This window comes from Thamnophis sirtalis, unplaced genomic scaffold (assembly GCF_051295495.1).
Source record: "Thamnophis sirtalis isolate CommonGarterSnake01/CBP01778 unplaced genomic scaffold, rThaSir2_p1.2 scaffold_6, whole genome shotgun sequence".
Lineage (NCBI taxonomy): Eukaryota > Metazoa > Chordata > Lepidosauria > Squamata > Natricidae > Thamnophis > Thamnophis sirtalis.
This window is the reverse complement of record NW_028261386.1, coordinates 129,695,885-129,720,599: the sequence shown is the minus strand read 5'-3', so window position 1 is coordinate 129,720,599 and position 24,715 is coordinate 129,695,885. Positions and strand designations below refer to the sequence as shown.

The 24,715-nt window shown below is 40.6% G+C and overlaps 1 protein-coding gene across 8 annotated transcripts in view; it reads right to left on the bottom strand.

Moving 5' to 3' along the window:
• The window catches only part of DST (dystonin), a 410,298-nt gene that overhangs the window by 49,106 nt on the left and 336,477 nt on the right, over window positions 1-24,715 (bottom strand). For all 8 annotated transcript variants that reach the window (XM_087718947.1, XM_087718939.1, XM_087718941.1 and 5 more), the window contains 14 exons: window positions 24,329-24,448; window positions 24,090-24,197; window positions 21,890-22,108; window positions 20,226-20,429; window positions 19,042-19,273; window positions 18,237-18,463; window positions 16,343-16,465; window positions 15,552-15,653; window positions 10,501-10,602; window positions 7,771-7,944; window positions 6,203-6,358; window positions 4,592-4,789; window positions 3,495-3,623; window positions 1,325-1,495 (listed from right to left, as the gene is read on the bottom strand). In XM_087718947.1, coding sequence (XP_087575073.1) covers window positions 1,325-1,495; window positions 3,495-3,623; window positions 4,592-4,789; window positions 6,203-6,358; window positions 7,771-7,944; window positions 10,501-10,602; window positions 15,552-15,653; window positions 16,343-16,465; window positions 18,237-18,463; window positions 19,042-19,273; window positions 20,226-20,429; window positions 21,890-22,108; window positions 24,090-24,197; window positions 24,329-24,448 — 2,265 coding nt within the window. The remainder of the gene's footprint in view (window positions 1-1,324; window positions 1,496-3,494; window positions 3,624-4,591; window positions 4,790-6,202; window positions 6,359-7,770; window positions 7,945-10,500; window positions 10,603-15,551; window positions 15,654-16,342; window positions 16,466-18,236; window positions 18,464-19,041; window positions 19,274-20,225; window positions 20,430-21,889; window positions 22,109-24,089; window positions 24,198-24,328; window positions 24,449-24,715) is intronic.

The following is a 24,715-nucleotide window of genomic DNA, read 5'->3' as shown; positions in this document are numbered from 1 at the left end:
ATTGAAATTCAGATGCTTGGCAACTGGTTCATATTTATGACAACTGTAGTGTCCCAGGGTCATGTGATCAACTTTTGCGACCTTATGACAAGGATATCAATGGGGAAGCCAAATTCGCTTAGCAACTATATTACTAACTTAATAACTGCAGTGATTCACTTAACAATGATAGCAAGGAAAGTTGTAAAATGACTCAAAACTCACTTAACAACTGTTTCCCTTAATGACAGAAATTTTGGGATAAATTGTGGTCATAAGTCGAGCACTACATGTATATGTCCCAAAAACCCAAACCCAAAGCTCTTCTCCACCCCAAATATCTTTGTTTATTCATTCATTCACTTCTGCTTTTTATATTTGCATCTCTATGGCTTCCAGATGAAACGTATAGCCCAAATCAGATTAAATTGTTTAACTGAGAAAATGATGTTTACTTCTACGAAAGCGTATGTTTATCAGTAAGTTGCTCCTGACTCCCTAGACGCAACATGGTCTCTTCACTTAATACTCCGAAGAACTGTTATGTTCACAGTGTCAACAATGCTTTAAAAGCATACTGTATATATTTCCAAATGGCAAAATGATGGATTAGGGGACTGTTTATTTCTCAAACCTGTAATCTACAGACGCTAAAGAGACATGTTTGTTTTACAGACACTGGACTTACTCCTTACAGTTTACTGATACAGTTATTCTTATGGGCATGGATAATTATTAGGCATTATTTACGGTTCCACCACAAAACCGCGGTCGACTAAAGCGCGCTCGACGAAAGCGCGTATGTGACGTCATCACAGTGTGACGAAAACAGCACGCTGTGAGCGGTAAATTTAAAATTAACGCGTAAATCTAAACCTAACCCCCCCAAACCTAACCCTAAACCTAACCCTAAGCCTAACCCTTAACCTAACCCTAAACCTAACCCTAAACCTAACCCTTAACCTAACGCTAAACCTAACGCTAACCCTTAACCTAACCCTAACCCTAACCCTTAACATAACCCTAAACCTAACCCTAACCCTTAACCTAACCCTAAACCTAACCCTTACCTTTATGTGAATCGGCTTGCTTTAATTTAATTTTAATTTTAATTTAATTTATTTTTAATTTTATTTGTCGCGCTGCTGCTGACGTCAGGTACGCGCTTTAATCGGGCGCGCTTTAGTGGACCGCGATTTTGTCGTGCCACGTTATTTACTACACAGATTACATGGTTCAATTAACTCTTGCTAAAGAACATCGCAACCTTCCTACATTGAAAATAATCTAACATTAAGCTTCCTAAATGCGCCGACAAATTTCTCATATTCATTCTACAACATACTTTTCTTTCGTTAAGTTTGGTCTTTACTGATTCCCATTTTTCTTTAAGATTATTTATATCCTGCTCAACGTTAGTTTCCATAGACTCTGGGCATTTTGCAAGCATCTGTAGGCCCTTCTGCAACAGACATCTGTATGTTTCCTCCTTAGCTTCAAAGGCAGCACAAAGTTCCTAGACAGGGAGAGAAAATAGGCCACATGATTTACAATCAAATGCAGATTCTAAACTATTAACCTCCAAAGCAGTTGAAGAGGCTATGGGCTCTGGTTTGGGAGGTTGTGTGAGTTAAGAAATACACATTGTGGCTAATGTGAAACGTTCGCCAGATGTCACTAGGAAAGTGCCCATAACAGCATACAGAATTGGGTTGCATTCTTTAGTCAAAATGAGTCAACGATTTAAAAAAAAAACATTAGTCAAATGCATGAGTTCCCTATGTGTTTATAGGCATTCAATTTGCTGTGTGCTTTGAAGAAATATTTGAGCAAATATTTTAATGTTATTTGGTATTTGGTATTTAAGTTTATTTATATGCCGCCCTTTTCCCTGGGGGGGACTCAGGGCGGCTTACAACTTAAAAAGGGGGGGGGGGAAACAAACTTTTAACATATAGAACAAACATCATTAAAACACAACATTCATACCATTCGGGTGGGTTGCAATCTTTAGCCCCAGGCCTGACAGGAAAGCCAGTTTTTAAGGGCTTTGCGGAAGGTCTGGAGGGTGGTGAGGGTACGGATCTCCACGGGGAGATCGTTCCATAGGGTCGGAGCTGCCACCGAGAAGGCTCTCCTCTGCGTGGTTGCCAGTCGACATTGACCGGCGGATAGAACTCGGAGGAGGCCTAATCGGTGAGATCTAATTGGTCGAATGGAGCTGATTGGCAGTAGGCGGTCTCTCAAGTACCCAGATCCACTACCATGGAGGGCTTTATGGGTGGCAAGTAGCACCTTGAAGCTACTTATCTATTAAGTAATCTTCAATGTTATTTTTGTGCAACTGGCCTAGCATAATTCTGGGATCATATGAGACCAAAGACAATTTCATCTGTGGAGTCTTCAATCCAGAACAAAAAAAATATATATGCATATTCCAAATTCAGAAAAAAACTTCATTATTTAGTGATTTTTTTTTCTAGAATAAAAACGTCTCTTGAAGTTGCAAATCATTTCTGCAACTTCAGAGCTGAAGAAGTTTCTTGGATTGGAAGCAAGCAAGATGTCTTCAAGGAAAAACCAGACAGTCCAGTTGCCTCTTGAAAGAACCACTTTGGGGAAATTTCTGCAACTGAAAAATAACCCAGGAAAATCTGATCTATTACTCAGATGCAAAGAAAGCAAGAGAGAGGCATTCTCAATCACATCTTTGCATTTCAGACCGAGACTGGAATTTTGGCAAGTCTTACCAAACCACTAACTATAAGTTATGAATATGCAAGTAAAATTGGACCAGGGTATGTTATATTCCAACTCCTGGAGATAGGCATATTTTAATGAGCCTTCAACTCGCTGAAAATAAAAGTAATACAACTGTGCTGTCTGGACACAGGAGAAAAAAAATAGATTCTATCTTTAAATCTTGGCAACTGGAGCTGGATGAAATCAAGAAATAATAGACGGACAATAAAGTTGAGGGATTAAGACACATAATAGTAAGTTCTCTATTTGGAGAACTTGCAGAAAATTAAGAGTTTGGTATTAAGACAAGTGGAAGAATAGCAATAGCAATAGCAGTAGACTTATATACCGCTTCATAGGGCTTTCAGCCCTCTCTAAGCGGTTTACAGAGAGTCAGCATATTGCCCCCAACAATCTGGGTCCTCATTTTACCCACCTCGGAAGGATGGAAGGCTGAGTCAACCCTGAGCCGGTGAGATTTGAACCGCTGAACTGCTGATCTAGCAGTAGCCTGCAGTGCTGCATTTAACCACTGCGCCTCAGTGAAGAATAAAAATTATAAATACAACTTTACAGCAGAGTCCCCATATTTCCTTAAAATTGTTTTTGTCTCTAAACTAACGTGAGGATTGTTCACCTATGGTAATTTTAAAAAAAATAACGCCTTTAGAGTTATTTTCCTCTGCAGAATTTGCATTTTTTTTTTCATTCCAAACAGCCACAAAGCATTAGTTTTCCAAATTTGGGCCATCTGTAACTACTAAGATCCTTACCATATGGGTATTAAGCTGCTCTCTTGCAGTTTCTGGTAAGCCACCAACAGGTTTTGATGCCAAAAGATGACGCTCCGTTTCTGTCAACCATTGTTGTAAGTCTTCAACATCACCATGGAAACCCTGGGCCTAAACAAAATGTCATCATAACACTTCAGGGTATATTTCATGACCCAGGCATGCTGTATCAGCTAAGACATTGCAAAAGTGGGACACAGTAAATCACAGGATTTTTAAAAGCCTACAAACCTAAAAGGAAAATGCTGTTAAATTAAGAATTCCCTAAACAAAACAAAACTGTTAAATTTAATTTTTAAAACAAAACAAAAGGTTAAAGCAAAAAATTATACATAACAGTGAAATGCTCTTGAGTGAGAAGAATAAAAAGGAAACAAAAAAACTAGGTAACCTTATACCAATTATATAAAATGTACTTCTGATCATGGATTTACAGTTCAAATCCCAATTTATGACTGGGAATTTCCATTTGGAAGCTAAAAATACACACAGAACAATCTGTCCAGTGGTGGGATTCAAATAATTTAACAACTGGTTCTCTGCCCTAATGACTATCTGGGTAGGCGTGGCTTGGTGGTCATGTGACTGGGTGGGCGTGGCCAACTCAACGTCACTCAAGTCGATAGGCGCTTCGCCTTAGCTGTTATAATGTAATAAGGGTTAACCGGAGAGGCAGTTTCTGTAAGCAGGGCAATAAAGATTAGGCTAGAAACAACACCAGAATGTTTCCTTCCTGCCTTCCTTACAGGATTAGCCCTGTAAAGTGGGGAAAAAACAAAAGGAGATTTCTTCCAACAACCGGTTCTCCGAACTACTTAGAAAGTTACCAGCCGGTTCTCCCGAATAGGTGCGAACTGGCTGAATCCCACCACTGAATTTGTCCAATTTAAGATTCCTAATTAAGTATTTCAAGCTATTAGTAATTTATTTTAAAAACAAAAAAAAAACTAGGTTCCAATGTTTTTCTATTGAAGAGATAGCAAAGTGTAAGGACAATTTTAAAGTACCTACCTTTGGCTTCAATAGGCCCAAATTCTACTCAATACACCTGGGTGGTCTTTTACACTTCTCATACATACCTGGATCAAAGCACTGTCTAGCTGCTGTTTCCTTTTTTCTGTTTTCTCCAAGACGTTTTCCCATCGTTGATTCAGAAGCTCAAGTTTGCTTTGCAGATTACTAGCTTCTTCCACAGCACTTGATTGAATCAGATCATTTCCTGCTTTTTTAACTGTTTCCACAGTAGACTGGTGAGCTAAGACATCATTTTGCAACACCTGGAGGAACAAAAACGTGTAATTCCTTTCTGTTTTCTAAATCGCTCCTTTCATTCCGTTCCCTCTGTAATAACATCATTTCAATAAAACCAAATTGGTGATATTTAGAAATAGTACAAATTAGGCTTGCATAATTGAGTGAATTCCTTTGAGATATTAAAAGAACCCACTTCGAAAAACAATTCTTACTTATTTGGGATATTCTAGAGCAGTTGGAGCATTCTGGAAGTTGAGGTCCACACATCTTAAAGTTGCCACTACTGCTGTAGTGAAGCAATAGCAATAGACTTATACACCATTTCATAGTGCTTTACAGCCTTCTCTAAGCCGTTTTACAGAGCCAGCCTCCAACAATCTGGGTCCTCATTTTACTGACCTTGGAAGGATGGAGGCCTGAGTCAACTTTGAGCCAGTCAGGATTGAACCCCAGTTTATGGGCAGTTTTACCTTGCAATACTGCATTCTAACCACTACACCATCATGGTTCTGTCAAATCAGGATACTTTTTATTGGTTCATTTAATGTACCTCAAGGAGACAGCATATTGTTTATACTGCGGTTCTTGATACAGGGATGAAATGTGAGGGTTCTCTTAAATACTAGCTAAAATCCACAAATCCCAAATATTATTTATTATTATTTGTTTTAGTTATATGACTTTAACCCTATGAATTAGGGGAGAGAGAGGGAGAGGAAGAGGGAGGGGGAGAGAAAGACACTTGAAAAGACAATACTACATTTATGGTTGACTAGAGATCCCTTTTAGACTTTTTGTATAAAATGGGGAAAATGCAATTGTGACTTGTGGTTTTAATGATTTAAACAAAGTATAATAGAAAAAAAATGAGCTTGGAGTCACCTAACCGATATCCTGAGGAGAAGAAATTATTTTTCCTGCACACAAGCAGAAATATAACTGTGTTCCGTATGTTTGTTGTTTTACATATTTTTGCTGCATGCCATCCAGAGTCATTTTTGTGAGATGGGTGGTCATATGAATTTGATAAGATAAATAAAATAAAGCAAAAGAGAAGACTCAAGAAAATAGACATGCAGGAGTCAGTGCTATAAAAAAAGGGGCTTGGGGGGTCAGTCTTCAATTAAGAAACAAATTTTCAAGCCTTGAACCTGAATTCCTGAATATGTGTTCCTTCTGGTTTCCTGACCGATTGTGGATTGGCACATGATTAACTAGGCTCTCGTTTTTTTTGGATTCGTCTGCACAGGAGTTTGGCTTCTGAAATATGCTTGCTTTTTCCTGAGTTCTGCTTTCATGCACTCTGTTGAGGTTTGAGACCCCCATACAGACCTTTTTTTTTCAAAATCTGACCTATTTCAACTGTTAATATGGAGCAGTTATTTCCATTCAGTCATCATATCTAACAACGAAGCCCAGAAATTCCAGTTACGTACATGATGTTTGGCCAGCTCAATTTCAATAGCTTTGGGGTCACCTCCCACTGGCCTCTGTTCATTCAGCAGGTCTTCAGTATGTGTCAGCCATGTCAGCAACTCGTCCAGCGCATGCTGGAACTGCCCCAAAGCTAATAAAGCACCTTCCAGTTTATGCTGTTCAAAAACAAGAGTATAAAAAATTGAAATCATGACACAAATGGCTAAATCCTCAATCATTTCAACGTGTGTGGAAAACTCATACGAACACCTACAAGTGCCATCCGAACATTTATTTTATATATAAAATACAATCTGAGAACCAGATTAGACAAGAGCATTTAATCCTAGTAACATATTTTATTCTAATTATTTAAGAATTCTTGAGTGGTTTACATTTACCTTATTTACCCCATGAGAGGTTAATGTAAAAGTTAGTGACTTTACAACTTCATTATAGATTGGGAGTCACATCTTAATAAAATCAAAGTCTCAGAATATGCTCACTGTGAACTTGTGTATTAATTAATTAATTTTATTTAGAAAATTTATATTGCCACCCATTCACACATGGCGACTCAAGGCGGCTTACGAGAATAAGTGAATAAACCTCGGAGTCTTTTTTCGTTGGGGGTGTTACTTGGAACCCTGACAGATGCAGTATCTTGTTTTCTCATTTTTAAAAATTGCATTAGTGAAACATAATAAATAATATAACATGATTTAGAGTACAAAACAGGGCTTTTAAAACAATTTAACCATAAAGAGGGGAAAAAGAACTAGGAAAAAGAAAACTAGTAAGAAATCTATTACTATTAATCTACTGGTGGGAAACATAGCAAGTTCAGGAATGTGCTGGAGATATTAATGTTTGTTGTGCCATTTCTTTTCAACTTGTTATATATTGTTTAAAAATTCTTAAAACTGGTTATCACCTTTAAAGCCCTACATGGCCTAGGGCCGGGATATCTGCGAGACCGCCTCCTGCCACATACCTCCCAACGGCCGATTAGAACTCACAGGCTGGGCCTCCTCCGGGTGCCGTCGACTGGACAATGCCGGCTGGCGGCCCCTCGGGGGAGAGCCTTCTCTGTAGCTGCTCCGGCCCTGTGAAACGATCTACCCGTGGAGATCCAGACCCTTCCTACTCTCTCGGCCTTCCCAAAAGCCACCAAAGCCTGGCTGTTCCGGCAGGCCTGGGGCTGTTGACCCATGAATGAGGTCCAGCCCCTATCTAAGTCGAGTGTATGGTGTGTTCCTTTTAAATCTGTTCTCGTCCTTTCCCTATTTTTTATTTTTTGTTTTATTCTTGTATTTGTAAGCCGCCCGGAGTCCTACGGGATTGGGCGGCATATAAGTTTATTAAATTACGAATAAAAGAAATAGAATGACTAAGCCTATATCTGATCAATATTTAACACACATAATTAATTAGACACCATTATGTATTAGTTACAACAAATGATACGATTGCATTTGAAATTCAGAGATCTTAATGCCGTATTATTTAGTTCAAATATTCCATTACAATTTCAGAAGATATTCTGCTAGATAAGAGTCGAGTAAACTTTCAGCCAAGCCTAATTTACCTGGCGGCTAATGATTTTATCCTCTAGGCATTCCCATAACAACCTGAGTTCACACAAAGGATCTTGAACAGTATGCTTCTCATTTTCCTCTGTGACTTTCTTCAACAACAGTTCGGCCTGATGGTTCAGCCGTTCCATTTCTATTTGCTGTTGGTAGGCTTCTTTTTTAAATTGCTGCAGAAATTCAAGAAGAGAAATATCAAAGGGGAATAAGGACACCTTGACCTTATTCGTTTATTGTGAAATTTAGTGTCAGACCTCCGCAGGTTTCTGCTTATGGAAAACTTATATTTTAGCAAAAAGCACAAAAGGAACCCAACGTCTCTAAAAGAGAAATTGCTGTAAAATGTTGAAGATCTTTTCTTCTTCCTAGGGAAAGAAGACTTTTCTGGGAACAGAATGCAATCTATAGAACTTTCTAACCCAGTATTCTTCATAAATTAGACAATCAAAGCACACCTTTTCTTCCTGAAGTATAAATGGACAGCATACTTCCATCATTCTTATGTTTGAAATGTTTCACACTCAATTTAGTCTATAAAGACTTTGAAGTCTTTAAAAGCTTCCTCAAAGTGAAAGTAATGTTGATAGAGCTTTGCCCTGGAAATGACTGAACCCAATTACACCTGGTGCAGAGACCCATCCCCAGAAGAAATTAACTGAAGAGAGGGAAACCATAGCAATATATATCACACACGAGTCTCTCTCTCTCTCACACACACACCACCTCGTCTGTGACTGAACAGTTTTGACCCCTGGGTAACTTACGACACAAAGCTTTGACAAGTCCAAAACTCTGTAACTCTTCACCTTCTTTCTGTCTGAAATAGAATCGAAGTCAATACAATACAATAGCAGAGTTGGAAGGGACCTTGGAGGTCTTCTAGTCCAACCCCCTGCCTAGGCAGGAAACCCTATACCGTTCCAGACAAATGGCTATCCAACATCTTCTTAAAGACTTCCAGTGTTGGGGCAGTCACAACTTCTGGAGGCAAGCAGTTCCACTGATTAATTGTTCTAACTGTCAGGAAATTTCTCCTCAGTTGTAAGTTGCTTCTCTCCTTGATTAGTTTCCACCCATTGCTTCTTGTCCTACCCTCAGGTGCCTTGGAGAATAGTTTGACTCCCTCTTCTTTGTGAAAACCCCTGAGATATTGGAAGACTGCTATCATGTCTCCCCTACTCCTTCTTTTCATTAAACTAGACATACCCAGTTCCTGCAACCGTTCTTCATATGTTTTAGTCTCCAGTCCCCTAATCATCTTTGTTGCTCTTCTCTGCACTCTTTCTAGTCTCTCCACATCGTTTCTACATCGTGGCGACCAAAACTGGATGCAGTATTCCAAGTGTGGCCTTACCAAGGCATTATAAAGTGGTATCAACCCTTCACGGGATCGTGATTCTCTCCCTCTGTTTATGCAGCTTAGAACTGTGTTGGCTTTTTTGGCAGCTGCTGCACACGGCTGGCTCCTATTTAAATGGTTGTCCATTTAAATGGTAGTCGATGGCTACCATGTGGACATATTCATTTGTATCCTATTTTTTTAAAAAAAAACTGCTCCTATTTTTTTAACCAAAGCATATGAAAGGAGGATGTAAAATAAATCAGAGAACTTTTTTCTAGATGCATAGAGGGGGGAGGGAGAAAAGAATAACACATAGCCTACTTTTTGTATTGCATTTCAACTTTTAGGGATTTATAAGCCATTATATATTATTAAAAGCCATTGCTTCAAAGCTCTAAAGTCCTTTTTAATAAATTTTATTAGAACAAACTAAGAACAGACACATATCATACAACACAATTTGATCTAGATGTACAGGGGTAAGGCAGTTTTTTTCCAAAGCCCCACGTGGAAAGGATGCCATTAGGTACTGTTCTCCGTTCCAACAAAGCTTATGATACAGTGGACTTCTCCCACCTTCCACCCAGTCCAAGATTTAAAAAAAATTGGTTTTTGTGGCTCCAACTGTCTCTCTAATAAAGATATTGAGAGGGGCATCTGGGTGACTTATGCAGTGATTACAAAAGAATTAAAGCAGAGACACGCAGAAATGTTTCACATTCTGCTAAGCCAGGGTGATGTATCACTATAATTGTCTGACTCAATCCCTAACGATTTCTTAATCCTTGCTTTCAATTCTAATAGAAATGCTGGAATCCTAAATTTTCAGTGTCAAACCACTGTAAAAGCTCGCTTGGCGGATGGTTTCCTGTTTATTTTTACAACTTGTCCACCTCAGCTTTGTACAGGCCAAAAAACAAGAGTTAAGACTGGATCATCTAGCGCTGCAAAACAGGATATCCCACATTATCTCTGCTTCCTGCGTAAAAGGCACAATTAAGTATCCAGGTATTATGAAGAGAATGAGTCATCTTTTCATTCTAAGCCATCTTCTGGAATTCACTGGGGTTTTCTGTTTCAAACACCAGAAGGCTGGAAAGGGAATGAATTCTGAAAATTTAAAAATACTCCATGGTATCCAAAATTAAGGAGCTCGCCCATACTTTAAAGGGGAAACAGATTGCTTAAGAAAACAAGGCAGTTAGTAGAAATAACCTTGTTTATTAAAAAAATACCCCTCACAATTATCTTTCGCAAAAAAAGAATTTCATTTTATGTTATACTCACAAGACATGAAGGAATTCCATTTATACACAGTGCAAAGAACTTGCAAAATACTATCCCCTCCCAAAGAAGATTTAAAAGAAAAAGTTAGGGCTCATACCTTCAGCTCTTCTGTTTGCTGTTTTACTGTTTCCAGCTCTGTTCCAACTGGTGACATGGAAGTTAATTTGCTACCAGCAATATCCACCCAGTCAAACATAGCCTGTTAAAATAATATAATTAAAACAAAAGGGCAAATAATGATGTAGCACATTGACAATGAGCTGTGTACATAGAGAATACTCTTTGCTACGTTAGAAGAACTGCAAGAATTCATACATTTATACTTTTATTATCCTCATATTGTACATTTCGCCGTTTCTTTTGAAATTCTGATTTGACTTTATACGTAATGACATCATGACACGTTCTTCCCCCACCCCCATCCCAGTTGCTCTGAAGTTTAGAGAATATTCTGAAGTGGTTTTAGGATTTAGAGGGGGGGAGTCCTGTCTCCTCTAACACAGGATATTATAGCCTTTTGGTCTAGAACAGAAGAGCTTCCTCTGATAGCTGCCAATTCATTTACTGGGATCTTGAATGTCTTCAATGACCTTTGAAGGAAGTTCAGAGCTGGACATCAGGTCATGAGCATTGGTGTGTTTGTGTGTGTGTGTGTGTGAGGGAGGGAATGAGGGAGGGAGGGAGAGAGAGGGGGGGAGAGAGAAATGAATAGACAAGATAGAATGGCAATGGCAATGGCAGTTAGACTTATATACCGCTTCATAGGGCTTTCAGCCCTCTCTAAGCGGTTTACAGAGTCAGCATATCGCCCCCCCCAGTCTGGATCCTCATTTCACCCACCTCGGAAGGATGGAAGGCTGAGTCAACCTTGAGCCGGTGAGATTTGAACCGCCGAACTGCAACTAGCAGTCAGCTGAAGTGGCCTGCAGTACTGCACCCTAACCACTGCGCCACCTCGGCTCTTAGAAGTCCTGTCTCTATTGTGTGTGCAAATTGGACCTGCATCATGATGGCGTATTCGCCATTTTGAGTCTGCCACAGGTGCCAAAATATCTCTATGTAACTTCAATCAAGATGTCCTCGGTCATCTCTAAGAACTTGCCGATATGGAATCTTCCACCTATAGATGCCACAGACCTAACACTGATGCGGTCCAGGGGTGGTATTCACTTACTTTTCCTACCGGTTCGCAAAAGTGAGTGCGCGCGCTCCGCCTTCCGTGCATGCGGTTTGCCTAAAAAAAGGACCTAAATGGGATGTCGTAGAGCCAAGGCGGGTGGACAGAACCACCCACAATTTCAGGAGAACCGGTCAGAACTGGCAGAATACCGCCTGTGATGCAGTCCTTCTTCAACACCAAAATGTAGTGAGGCTTCCTTTAACGTTGGGAAGCTGAGCCGTTAACTTTCCGCTCAGTTCTAACTCTACGGGAAACACCAGGAAGGCAGTTTAGCGGCATTTCCTTTGGTGCTGCCGTGATGGGTAGCTTCCCACTCATGGGAGCTTCTTCCTGGTTGAAGTAAAGGCGCCATTAGACTTAGGCTACTTCCCCGCCACCTTCGGCACTGCTTGGAGGGGGTGGGCTTTGCAGCTTTTGCCGTTTGTGCCGGGAAAAATAACGCTGGGGATGGGGCATGGGCACAAGCCCCTTTTTCCATCCTTTAATGGAAACTGCCTCTTGCCAATTACCTCCCAAAGACCGATTAGATCGCACAGACTAGGCCTTCTCCGGATTCCATCTGCCAGCCAATGTCGGCTGGCGACACCCCGGGGGAGGTCCTTCTCTGTTGCAGCTCCGGCCCTCTGGAACGAGCTCCCCGTCGAGATCCGGACCCTCACTACCCTTCCGCCCTTCCGCAAAGCGACTAAGACCTGGCTGTTCCGGCAGGCATGAGGCTGTTGAGTTGTCCAGCCCCACTTCAGGTTTGTGACTGTTGTGTAATTTTAAACTGTTGTTGTTTTTTTTATATATCCCCCCTCCCTTTTATTGTAAGCCGCCCTGAGTCTCTTTTGAGAGTGGGCGGCATACAAAATTTAATAAATAAATAAAATAAATAAATAAATTTCTCAAAGAAGGCACGGTCCAGAGGATGGGGGCTGTGACAGAGAAGGCACACTTCCTCAGCCCTACAAGATGACAATATTTAATACAAGAAACTGACTTCAAATCAGTACTTAGTGGCCTAATCACTTAGTCTACTAAGATTAATGGGACCTGTTCAGATAATAGGTACAAAATCGCCGTTTAGAGTAAAATACTTCTAACGATTGGAAAATTTTGGCATCGATAATATGCATTATCTGTCATAGATGGATAATGTCTATGAGCCAAAGTGGTGAAGCAGAGATTTCATTTGGAATTGTAAAAGACCCAGTTATGTTAAAACCTATGATGTGCTGAGCAGGTGATATGTAGTAAGACCAATGAGGTAATACAACAAGGTTTTATAAAGTGTGAGATAATGTTCACTGGGTGAAATCCAACCTTCTACCATTATAGACGTCACAAATAACTATGAATAGTTTGAACTTCAATCCAATGAAATTTGTTCAAATCCAAAAGCACTATAAAAAATTTCAGAAGAAAAACTATTTGGAACTGCTGAATAGATTTTATAGGTTTAATTTATTGATATATATTAAAAGGGGCATTTAATGTGGAAATTGCACAGCAACGAGGCTGACAAAAGAGATTTAACATTTAATCTTTTTCCATACTTTAACCACTTACCCTTTTCAAAGGCTTTGCTTGAAAAATCTACAGAGAAATCAAGTATCCTAACCAAAAGTCAGGTGAACTCTGATTGCAACTGAATAGATAGTCATCAACATGACCATTAGTTTAATGATAATTCAAAGTTACATCAGCATCAGAATTTGTGACTTACCACCTGTCCTCAAAGTTACGTCCACTGCGCCACACCCAGAGTCATGTGATCAAATTTGGACACTTGCCCAACTGGCTCGCATTTACAATGACTGCTGTGTCTGATGGTCACGTGATCACAAGTTACACCTTTCCCAGCCAGATTCTGACAAGCCAAATCAATTGGCGAAACCTAATTCATTTAATAACTGTGGTGATTCGCTTAATGACCATGGTAAAAATTGGTTGTAAAAGCGTGTAAAGTCATGTGTTGATGCTTAAAGATCACGTCGCTTAGGAACAGAAATTCCAAACCCAGTTGAAGTTATAGGTTGGACACTACTTGTACATACTTTCAATAAAGTAATCCTTGACTAATAACCATTCATTCAGTCAAAGTAATGTTGCGGGGGGGGGGGTTATGACGTGTGCATGAAATTATGTTTATTGCAGTGCCCCAGCATGATCAAAATTTTGGCGTTTTGTAGCACACACACACACACACACACTTATACTACTGAGGAGCTTCCCAGGGGTGAAATTCAGCAGGTTCCGGAGAACCGGTAGAGGAAATTTTGAGTAGTTCAGAGAACCGGCAAATACCAATTCTGGATAGTGGGGAGTGGGGAGGGAATGGAGATTCTGCAGTATCCTTGCCCCGCTATGCCCACCAAGCCACACCCACAGAACCGGTAGCAAAAAAAAAAAATGAATTTCACCACTGGTGCTTCCACTCCCCCCACCCGCCTGTCTCCTCCCCCATCTCTGCTGTTTTGGATATCCTTCACATTGCCTTGTGAGGCCATAAGCAGCCACAGAACCATATAGCTCAATGGCTACCTGCCACAACCCAGGAAGTCTCACTTAAGTGCCAGCAAATATTCATTTGCCCAGCTATCTTCTCTCCCCAGCTCCATGCGGCTTCAGCCTGGCCCAGCAAGCAAGCAAGCCTGCGAGCAGTCCTTCACTTCCAACCAAACACCAGGAAGCATTCCTTCATCCAGCTGCCTTCTTTCCCAGTTCCCCTTGTCACCTTTTGCGCCTACTGTCTCACTGCCTTTGTTGTCTCTTCTGGGACCCAGCTTCTATGGCAAAAGTTTCCTGCCCACTGCCCTGCATTGTGCAGTCTTCGGGAACGGAACACTTTGCTATGGCCAACTCATTGTGGCCGTCTTGCCACAACCATTTCACCATGGGACAATTTTGCCACAGACAATTCCACATGGGATAACTCAGTGCAATAAATGTTATCTGCCACTGTTTCTTCAACATTATTTCTGGTTTGTTTTTTTTAATGTAAATATGTTTTATTTTCATTTCATTTCGTACAGTCACATATATACTGTGCATAACCGGGGCATATAACATTGAACAATAAACACAGCCCTCCCTCTTGTCAACAATACCCCCCAAAATACAAACCCAATATACCACTTCGACCCACCATACACCCTTTCTTTCGCCCCCCTCCAACTTTCGTTCTTCCCTCCAACATTCCCCTCTACCCTACTTCCCCTCCTCTTCTATCACTCCTCTCTCCCAATACACTCCCTCCCTTCCTTCTCACCCTCCCTCCGATCCTCTCTCCCACCCTCTCTACCCCTCTTTCTTCTTTCCCTCTGCTCCTCCCTTCGGTGTATTTCTACTATCTATCAATATATTCAGCTTGTCCTATTTTTACACTAGAATTAAAGAGCAACAGTATACAAGTGCAATCGTGTTACTTTAAAATCTAACACATACTATATTTCCCCCCTCCCCCCTCCCTCCTAAGACCCCACCTCCCTTCCCTCCCCCCGACTTCCCAGAGCCCGTACACGGTATAGCTTTTTAACAAACACAGTCTAAAATTTGTTAAAACAAAGGAGATTAAAGAATGTTTTTTTGTTTTTTTGTTAAGCTGTCCTAGACCCCTTTGGAAAGGTTTTTGGATTAGGGACAGGCCAAGACTTCTGAAGACAATGTAATTTGAGCTATCTTGGAAAAGTGGGGGGGGGGGGGTTGAGATGATTCCCAAAGACAGCACAACACTTCAAATTTTCTCCTCGACCCCCATCACTTACAAAAAAAGACAGATGCTCAAAACAAAAATAGTCTATTACTTCTCTGATCAGAAATACTTTTGTCAAATCACAAAACATGCACAACCCTATGTTTATAAATTGCAAGAAATAATTAGGTGATTATCAAAACATTTCATGATCCCTAATTGGTAGTTTCATTTTCAAGAAACACCCTTCTAAATATTAAAGATTATAAACAAACTTGATTAAAAATTATACCTGCAGTCCGTCTTGATACTGAACAGCAGCCTGCATAGCTTCTCCAAGCTTGTCAACACGCTCCTTCCATGTTTTATTTAAACCATCCCAAATGGAATTTAGCTACATTTTAATTGGTGAATAAAATTAAAAGAACAAGAGTATTTACGTCTTTAAAAAATATATATTAAAAACATTGATTACAATGCAAACAATAGTCTAAGTCTCCCTAAAATTTCAAGGAGGGGGAGAGTAATTATTAGTTACTAAATTTAATGTGATTTCCAATTAAGATTAGAATTTCTTTCTATTCAATTCCATTGAATTCTATTCAAACTTTAGGACTGCAGTGGCTTTATTTTGTTTAATAGAAGAACATATGTTGAAAATATACAGTTCAATTAGTAGAACTAAAAAAAAATCTGAGATCACAGACAATAGCAATAGCAGTTAGACTTATATACCGCTTCATAGGGCTTTCAGCCCTCTCTAAGCGGTTTACAGAGTCAGCATATCGCCCCCAACAACAATCCGGGTCCTCATTTCACCCACCTCGGAAGGATGGAAGGCTGAGTCAACCCTGAGCCGGTGAGATTTGAACCGCCGAACTGCAGATAGCAGTCAGCTGAAGTGGCCTGCAGTGCTGCACTCTAACCACTGCGCCACCTCAGCTCAATACCAGACAATTGGTATTGAAAATTCTGTAGAACTAAATCAGTGTCTGTCTCAATATAAGCCATGCTCCCCCAAAATTAGAGGCTTCTAGTCCCTTCAGAGAAACTTCAAGCATCAAACATTTACATGATCCGTACCTCATCTATACTTTTCTTGACTAATGGTTTCTCAGGTTCACCACATGCAGCTATGAGTTCAGAGCCAAGATTCACAACAGCATCAAGTTCTTCTTGTAACCCATCTATCTCTTCTTTGATGGACTGAGAAAAAAAAGAAACCACATGATTTTGCAAACTATCATACTAATATTTAGGAAAAGCACATTAGCTTTAAGGACAAATATGGCTTACTTCCTAGGGGGATTTAAAGAGCACAACATATTGTCTATGTTTAATAATTATGATAATTAAACTTGTATGTTGCCTGAGGGTCAAGAACTCTGATCTCTTCTCCCAACTCGATAGGAAGTTAATGCAGAAGCACTTTAGTCTTCCTCATCGTTCAGAGAATTAATATTATAAATACCGTACATCCGTCATAATTCTTAGAAAATAAGGTGAATACTAGCATCCCTTTCAAAATATGTTTCTCATAGGTCACATTTCTTAAGCTTTAACACATCATGATAGCATAATCTGTAGGAAAAGTCTTGGTGGCACATGTTTTTCCAAAGGAACACAAGCCATTGTGATGGGATGTCTATTTCTAGGACTGAAAAAATACAATACTACTTGGACTCCTTGAAGTTTTGCTTTTCTTCAAACTAGCTTACAGTCCTAGGATTCTATAGAGGGCAACGAAGTATTATCTAGGTCCAGGCCTACTTAGCTTTTCGACTAAGGGAGAGGAGGGAGAGGAGAAGAGTGGGGATCAGAGCGTGACCCGTCAAAAGCGCGAACGTCATAAGCGCGCCGACAACACCGCGGCGCTAAAACCGCGATTTCAAAAGCGTGCCGACAACAGCGCGCCGACAACAGCGCGCTGACAAAAGCGCGATTTCATTTAAGGTAAGACTTACAGTTAGGTTTAGGGTTAGGTTTAGGGTTAGGTTGAGGGTTACGTTACAGCGTGCTTCTGTCGGCGCGCTTTTGTCGGCGCGCTTTAGGGCTAATTAGTCGCTCATTCGTCGCGCGGTTTTGTCACCGCGCTTTAGACACCGCGGTTTTGTCAGGCGCGCTTTTCTTGTGCGCGCATTTGCGGTGGAACCGATCAGAGAGGGTATATTGAATTGAATCTTGTTCTTACACAGAACAAGAAAGAAGACAAACAAAATAAAAATAAAAATAAAAAAAATTAAAAATCCACCAACACGCATGATTGGGGCTGGACCCTACATAGTAAGGTCAACAGCCCCAGGCCTGCCGGAACAGCCAGGTCTTAACAACTTTTCTGAAGGCCATGAGGGTGGGTGAGGTCCGGACCTCTGGGGGTAGCTGGTTCCACAGGGTCGGAGCAGCCACAGAGAAGGCTCTCCTCCGAGGCCCCGCCAGCCGACACTGTCTGGCTGACGGCGTCCTAAGGAGGCCCACCCTGTGGGATCTTATCGGCCGTTGGGAGGTATGTGGCAGTAGGCGGTCTCACAAATACGCTGGTCCTGAGCCATGTAGGGCTTTAAAGGTAATGGCCAACACCTTGAATTGTGTTCGGAGACCAATTGGCAGCCAGTGCAGCTCGCGGAGGATAGGTGTAATATGGGTGTATCTCGGTACACCCAATATCGCTCGCGCGGCTGCATTCTGGACTAGCTGTAGTCTCGGAACGCTTTTCAGGGGTAGCCCCATGTAGAGCGCATTGCAATAATCCAGCCATCAAGGGTAACCTTGATACCATTGTATTAGGATATCAAGTGCTAATCTATATCTTAATATTCATGGATGGTGAAGTCTTCTGAAATGTGCATACTGATAGAAGCCTCTTTAGAAGTATCCTACAAGGATTTTGATTTGAAGGAGGGATATGGTACTTAATGTACTTTTTCCGGGCAGTGGGCATAGAATCACATCCTTTAGATAGTCTAAGTATTTTATTTACCTCTGCTGCTTCATGTTGTTGCTTCACCACTGAAGGATCAATCCCTGCTCCTTCTAGTTCTCTGATAAAATCTTGAGTATCTTTGATAGTGGCTATGAGAGCCATATGATCACACCAGAACTTATCTGCTAATTCCATGACATCAAGGAGCTTCGCTTCCCTTTCCTCAGCCAAAGCATGGATATCCTCCCAGATAAAAACCATCTGATCGAGCTTATCTTGAACAACTAGGCAGCAAAAATAACATGAGAGTTACACAGGCAGAGTGGATCGACGTGTCCTTGAGAGGAGCTAGTGTAAATTATTTATCATGCATTTATCTTGCAATGTAAATATTATGGGATTGAAAATGTGCTATTAAAAGGGTGAGATAAATAATGGAATATAAAGCAATAAATATACGTACAACTATATATAAAACGTGAAACATACATGCCTTCCTTCAGAAACAGCTAATACAAGATAATTCTCCTGTTGCAGATGTTTACATTTTTCTTTTTAATGCTTCCAACAAAAATAGGGAAGGAGTTAGCAATAGCAGATAGACTTATATACCGCTTCATAGGGCTTTCAGCCCTCTCTAAGCGGTTTTACAGAGTCGGCATATTGCCCCCAACAATCTGGGTCCTCATTTTACCCACCTCGGAAGGATGGAAGGCTGAGTCAACCCTGAGCCGGTGAGATTTGAACAGCCGAACCGCAGAACTAGCAGTCAGCTGAAGTGGCCTGCAGTGCTGCACTCTACCCACTGCGCCACCTCGGCTCTTTTTAAGTTTTTAAGTTTCCAATCTGCAACCTCCATTACCTTTAGCAGATATGTCTTTATCAGCGCCTTCTGAACGTGCAATCATTTCTTCTCCGCGCAGCTTGAGCGTTTCATACAGCGGCTGTAGTTTTTCCAAATCTACAGAGACGTTCTTATTTTCACTGATCTGTTCTTTAATCTTTTCAACTTCAGCTGAGATGGACGGCGGCTGCCGCAAACGTTCAGCGATACGGTCCAGGTTCTCAATCGTTGACTCTATCTTATCATGGAACTGCAAAAGAGAAGGGATAAGTAGGGGCAACTGGGCGAGACACACAAAAAATGCCCCCCCCCAAAGAACCAAACCGAAACAGGAGAGGGGGGAGGGGGGAGGCTATCCATCTTGAGATAACAAAATTAATTAGCACCACATAGCAATAGCAATAGCAGTTAGACTTATATACCGCTTCATAGGGCTTTCAGCCCTCTCTAAGCGGTTTACAGAGTCAGCATATCGCCCCCAACAATCCGATAGATAGATAAATAGATAGGTAGGTAGGTAGGTGGGTAGATGATAGATAGATAGATAGATAGATAGATAGATAGATAGATAGCAATAGCAGTTAGACTTATATACCGCTTCATAGGGCTTTCAGCCCTCTCTAAGCGGTTTACAGAGTCAGCATATCGCCCCCCACAGTCTGGGTCCTCATTTTACCCACCTCGGAAGGATGGAAGGCTGAGTCAACCCTGAGCCGGTGAGATTTGAACAGCCGAACTGCAGAACTGCAGTCAGCTGAAGTAGCCTGCAGTGCTGCATTTAACCACTGCGCCACCTCGGCTCTATTAGTCTGAAGAAGGTTTAACTGCCCAACAAAATATTTACATAATCATTGTTCTGTATAAAATACTTCCTTGTCCTACAAAATACCTGTAGGTCATTCCGTACTCTTGGAAGGAAACCTACGAGAACTTGGAATTGGTTCTTCGTAAACGTAAATATGAAGACCCTTTCAGCCCTCTCTAAGCGGTTTACAGAGTCAGCATATCGCCCCCACAGTCTGGGTCCTCATTTCACCCACCTCGGAAGGATGGAAGGCTGAGTCAACCTTTGAGCCGGTGAGATTTGAACCGCTGAACTGCAGATAACAGTCAGCTGAAGTGGCCTGCAGTACTGCACCCTAACCACTGCGCCACCTCGTCTCTAAAAACAGCAAGAACACCCCCCCCCCCAAAAAAAATACCTGAGTTGATTGAGAAATGGCTTCATCCAGTGTTTGGGCCCGCTTTTTGACATCTTCTTTAATTTGACTGTAAAGAGCATCAGCTGCTACATATTTCTCTTGGATTAAAAATCCCTCTTCTGGGCTCAGCTCCAGGAGTTGAGGTCCAGTTTTGTTCATCTTATCTATGTGAGGCTTATGCTCGGCAATCAACTCTCGCAGTTGCTGTAACAGAGCAAAATACTTGTCAGGCTTACTATGCCACATTTTAGTTGTCTACATCTCCTACAAATTCAAATAGCGAGAAAAATCTAAACATCTCTTCTAAAAACAACGCCAGCAAGTAACTCATACTGGATGCATGTATTTAACCACAGCCTACAGCCAAACTGCTTTAACTGGATAAAGTGAGAGAAATTGCATCTTTTAAGTACACTTAAAAGGAAATATTGCACCCATACTTTCTATAGGTGTAAAAAAAAAAAAGAATAAGCCTGTGCATTATGGATAAAAATTGAAAACATTCTGACTTGCCTGCTTGTTATAGCACTCTCAAACACTAGCAAGCTATTTTTAGTCACATTTAAACAATTGGCTTTTACAATGCTGGTACTTAATAAATCACTTCTAGTGCTGGATAACTGGCTGGATGTTTTTATTAGTTGCCCTATGTTGTTCTGTTTTCTGCCTACACTGTCTAGTCTGTTTTTAAAAATATTCTGGTTGTTCAAAGCACTGGTTTTCATAGCATACTTTTAAAATTAAACACAATGAAGTATCCCATGAAATGATATTTATTTAGGAGATTCCCAATTATTTAAGTTAAGCGCTAACTTAAATCTTGTCAGTTTCTAAATTATTCTAAGAAGGACTAAAGTTGAATTTTATCCTTTAAGTTCTTTGTTTTCATCTTTATGACAAAAACAAAAAAATATATATTGTCATACGGTTATAACTATGTTCATGCCCTGAAGTATAACAGTTCATTTCAGGACACTGCTATTTATGAAATTCAGTCTTTATTAATTGCGTTTCTGGCCCGATGAAAATAATCCCAAATTAAGCATATAATCCAAATTTTATTTTTTAGAAGGTAACAAATTGAAAGTATAAAAGCAATACAGGCAGACACTTCGTTTAGTGACTGTTCAAAGTTACAACGGCACTGAAAAAAGTGACTTATGACCATTTTTCACACTTATGACCATTGCAGCATCCCCCAGAGTCACGTGATCAAAATACAGACGTTTTGCAACTGACTCATATTTATGGTGCTTGCGATGTCCCGGGATTATGTGATTCTCTTTTGCGACCTTCTTATAAGAAAAGTCAACGGAGAAGCTAGTCGTGCTTAACAACTGTGTTAAGTGTGCTAACAACTGCAGTGATCCGCTTAACAACTGTGGCAAGAAAGGTTGTAAAACAGAGCAAAACTCACTTAACAACTGTCTCGCTTAGCGGCTGAAATTGTAGGCTCAATTGTGGTCACAAGTTGAAGGCTACTTGTCGCAAATCGGAGAGAAAGATACAATAAAGGTGTCAAAACTGCACGGCCCTAATTATTTTAAAAATTGTGTGATTTTGTGTAAGGAAAAGAATATGGCATTGATTTTTGGAATCAATGGCACCTTCAAAGATGCTCGCAACCTGAACCAAATGATTGAGTATCTCCACAGAGACCTTACCCGATGTTCTTCTTGCTGCTGCCTCAGAGTTTCATATTCAAGAGCTGGTGCTGGAAGCTGTGAGATGATGGTCTCGGTTTCAGTTAGCCATGGCCAAATCTCTTCATAGGTCTCCCAAAACTGGCTCACTAGAGACTGAGCCCGTTCTAGTTGCAGGTTTCTCTTGGAGTTCATTTGACAGAGCATATCGTATTTATGCAGGAGAGTTTCCAGTTTGTTCTGTAAAGAAAGTTATCATGTAACCGCAGCATGTATAGATTTTAATTCGGCAAACGATTTGTACACTGTTATTAACTGGTTTACCAAGTTCATAGCCTGCTGTTCTAGCCATATAACACTTACGACGGTTTGGCAATTGATAATTATAGAACATAAGAACAGAGAAAATCCAATCCAGAATTAAAAAATTGGTGAAACAGATGGGCTTTCATTATTTTCCTAAATATTGGGAGAGTGCGGGCCAAATACATCTAGTCTAAGAAGGCCCTCTTGCCCATATGAAACAGTTTGGCCTCTGACGGCAGTCGAATCTTCAAAAGGACATCTCCACATCTATTGTAGATCTTTTTTTAATTATTATGATCAGAGTGAGAAATTAGAAAATTAAGGAATCACAGATTTATTCAACCTTGGTTTAATTTCCCCCTTTGGTAGGATAGGAAGCCACCCAGAGTCACCTCGTGGTGAGATGGGTGGTAAACCGATTAAATAAAATAAATAAATAAATGAATAAAAATTCCAATCCTATTTTTAATAAAATAGGATTTTGCTTTCTTTAGTATTTGATAGTATTTCTCTTACCTACTTATCCGCAAGAGACTTGAAAAATGGTATGCTCGATACATATATCTATCTATCATCACAACAAGTGTATAGTCTTACTTTCATTAATGAACAAACAAACTAACTAACAGAAAGGTAGGGATGGATAAGAAGGAAGCACAACCGTGAAGTATGAAATAACGGGAAGATTAAAGATGTGATGTATCCTGGCGGGAAATGAACAGGCAGCCCTTTATGGAGAAGACTATTCTGTAAATGGGTTTAGGCAAACTTCTTGAAACCAACCTTAACATAAACTTTATTTTCAATGGGCCAAAGAGTTTCTTCTATGTCCAGAAGGCTTTATATTCAGCAGAGTATTCCCAATAACATATCAAATAACACTGCATTTTTTAAAAAATCAGGTCCTCTCTGCAATTCTCATTTCTCTCAAGTATCTAATCTAGAAGGCCCTGGGTTCCTCAGTGTGGGAGATGGCACTGCAGATGGTAATTAGTGAAAATGAATGACGTTTTCACACCAGCTGAATACCCTAAGAAGAATTATGCTGAAAGAGTATACCCTTACTGTTGTGGCCCAGCAGGAGCCGTTGGAGCTGCCACCAGACTCCAAGGAGCCCTATGAGTCGGCCCTGGAGGATGTGGAGGACCCTGGACAGGGTTCCGACTCCGAGCAGGGCGCAGAGAGGCTGGTTGGCCACCAGGGGGTGCATGAGCCTTGAACCAGTGGGGAGGAGACAAGAGACAGTGATCCAGAAACCACCTGTGAGTTGTTCCAGGATGCACGCCGTCGAAGGGCTACTCGGCGTCAAGAACAACTACGTAATTACAGGAGGTAATTACGCTCACCTGATGGTCATTAAGCTCCTCTCCCAGACTATAAAAGAGACTGCTTGTGCCACGCCCTTCTTGCAGAAGTCAACATTTGGGATAAAGAGAAACGAACTTGGCAGGCTGGATTGCTGAATTGCTGCCAAGGTTTGTCAGACTTGCTGCCAAGGTCCTTATCTGTTTGTTTATTTGGCTTTCAGCCACCGAGATTCTGGTCTTGTTATTAAAGGACATTCCATTTTACGCTTGTCTCGGCTTTCGTTACTGGATGGAGGAGGGGGGTCAGAACACCTTACTATGCACTCAATGGCTAAAATGTGTGTGTGGATTTTCTACAAGAAACCAGTACATTCATCGTAACCGTTACTAAGAACATTCATGTATATAAATTAATGAGCAGTTATTCAATTATATTTTCTGTTTTTCTCCCTATCAAGATGGACTACCTCTGTGGGCCTCCTAAGTCATTAGAAGATGAACTCTAGCTGGTGCATAGGAGTAACAGTTGCTTCACAAGTTTTAAAAATTGGATCGGTGTTTAGATATCCAGATCCATTACCAAATAAGTGCAAGCAATGCCTTATTACCTTCATAATTTGTTTCTCCTCCTCTGTACACGTCTTCATGATCTCATCCCCAGATGAAACAAGTTCTTCTATTGTATCCTTGTGCTTCAAAATTTCCATGGTAAACCCCTAGTCATAGCACAAAACAGATTGCTATTAAGAGTAGCAGGGAAGTTGACACCGTAACACATGCAATATAAATAATATCAAATTTTTTAATGAGAATTGATTTAACATATAACAAAATGGGGTTTGTTTACCTTTTGAATTTGCAGCTGAGCAAAGGTCTGGTCCCTCTCAAGTCTTATGTCACCCAGAGACATCAGTGTCTTTTCCGTTTTGTCAACCCAGGCTAATTCATTATTAGCTGCCTGATCAAACTAAGGAAAGGCCATCGAAAAGCAGTTATTTAAAATAGAAATGTTCACTTAAAGATAAAAGAATCTTAAAAGTACACTCATCATAATTCAGTTACAAACTACTCCCATCTCGAATAGCTGTGGTCAATCCATATTTACTATTCAGGGATTTATGAATAATGGTGTCTAGATTATTGAGTGTGCTCCTTTTTTGTCTTATTGCAGCAAATATGACATAGCTTTTTAATACTTTCAAGATGAACGGGTTTATTGTTGTGTAAGCTTTTG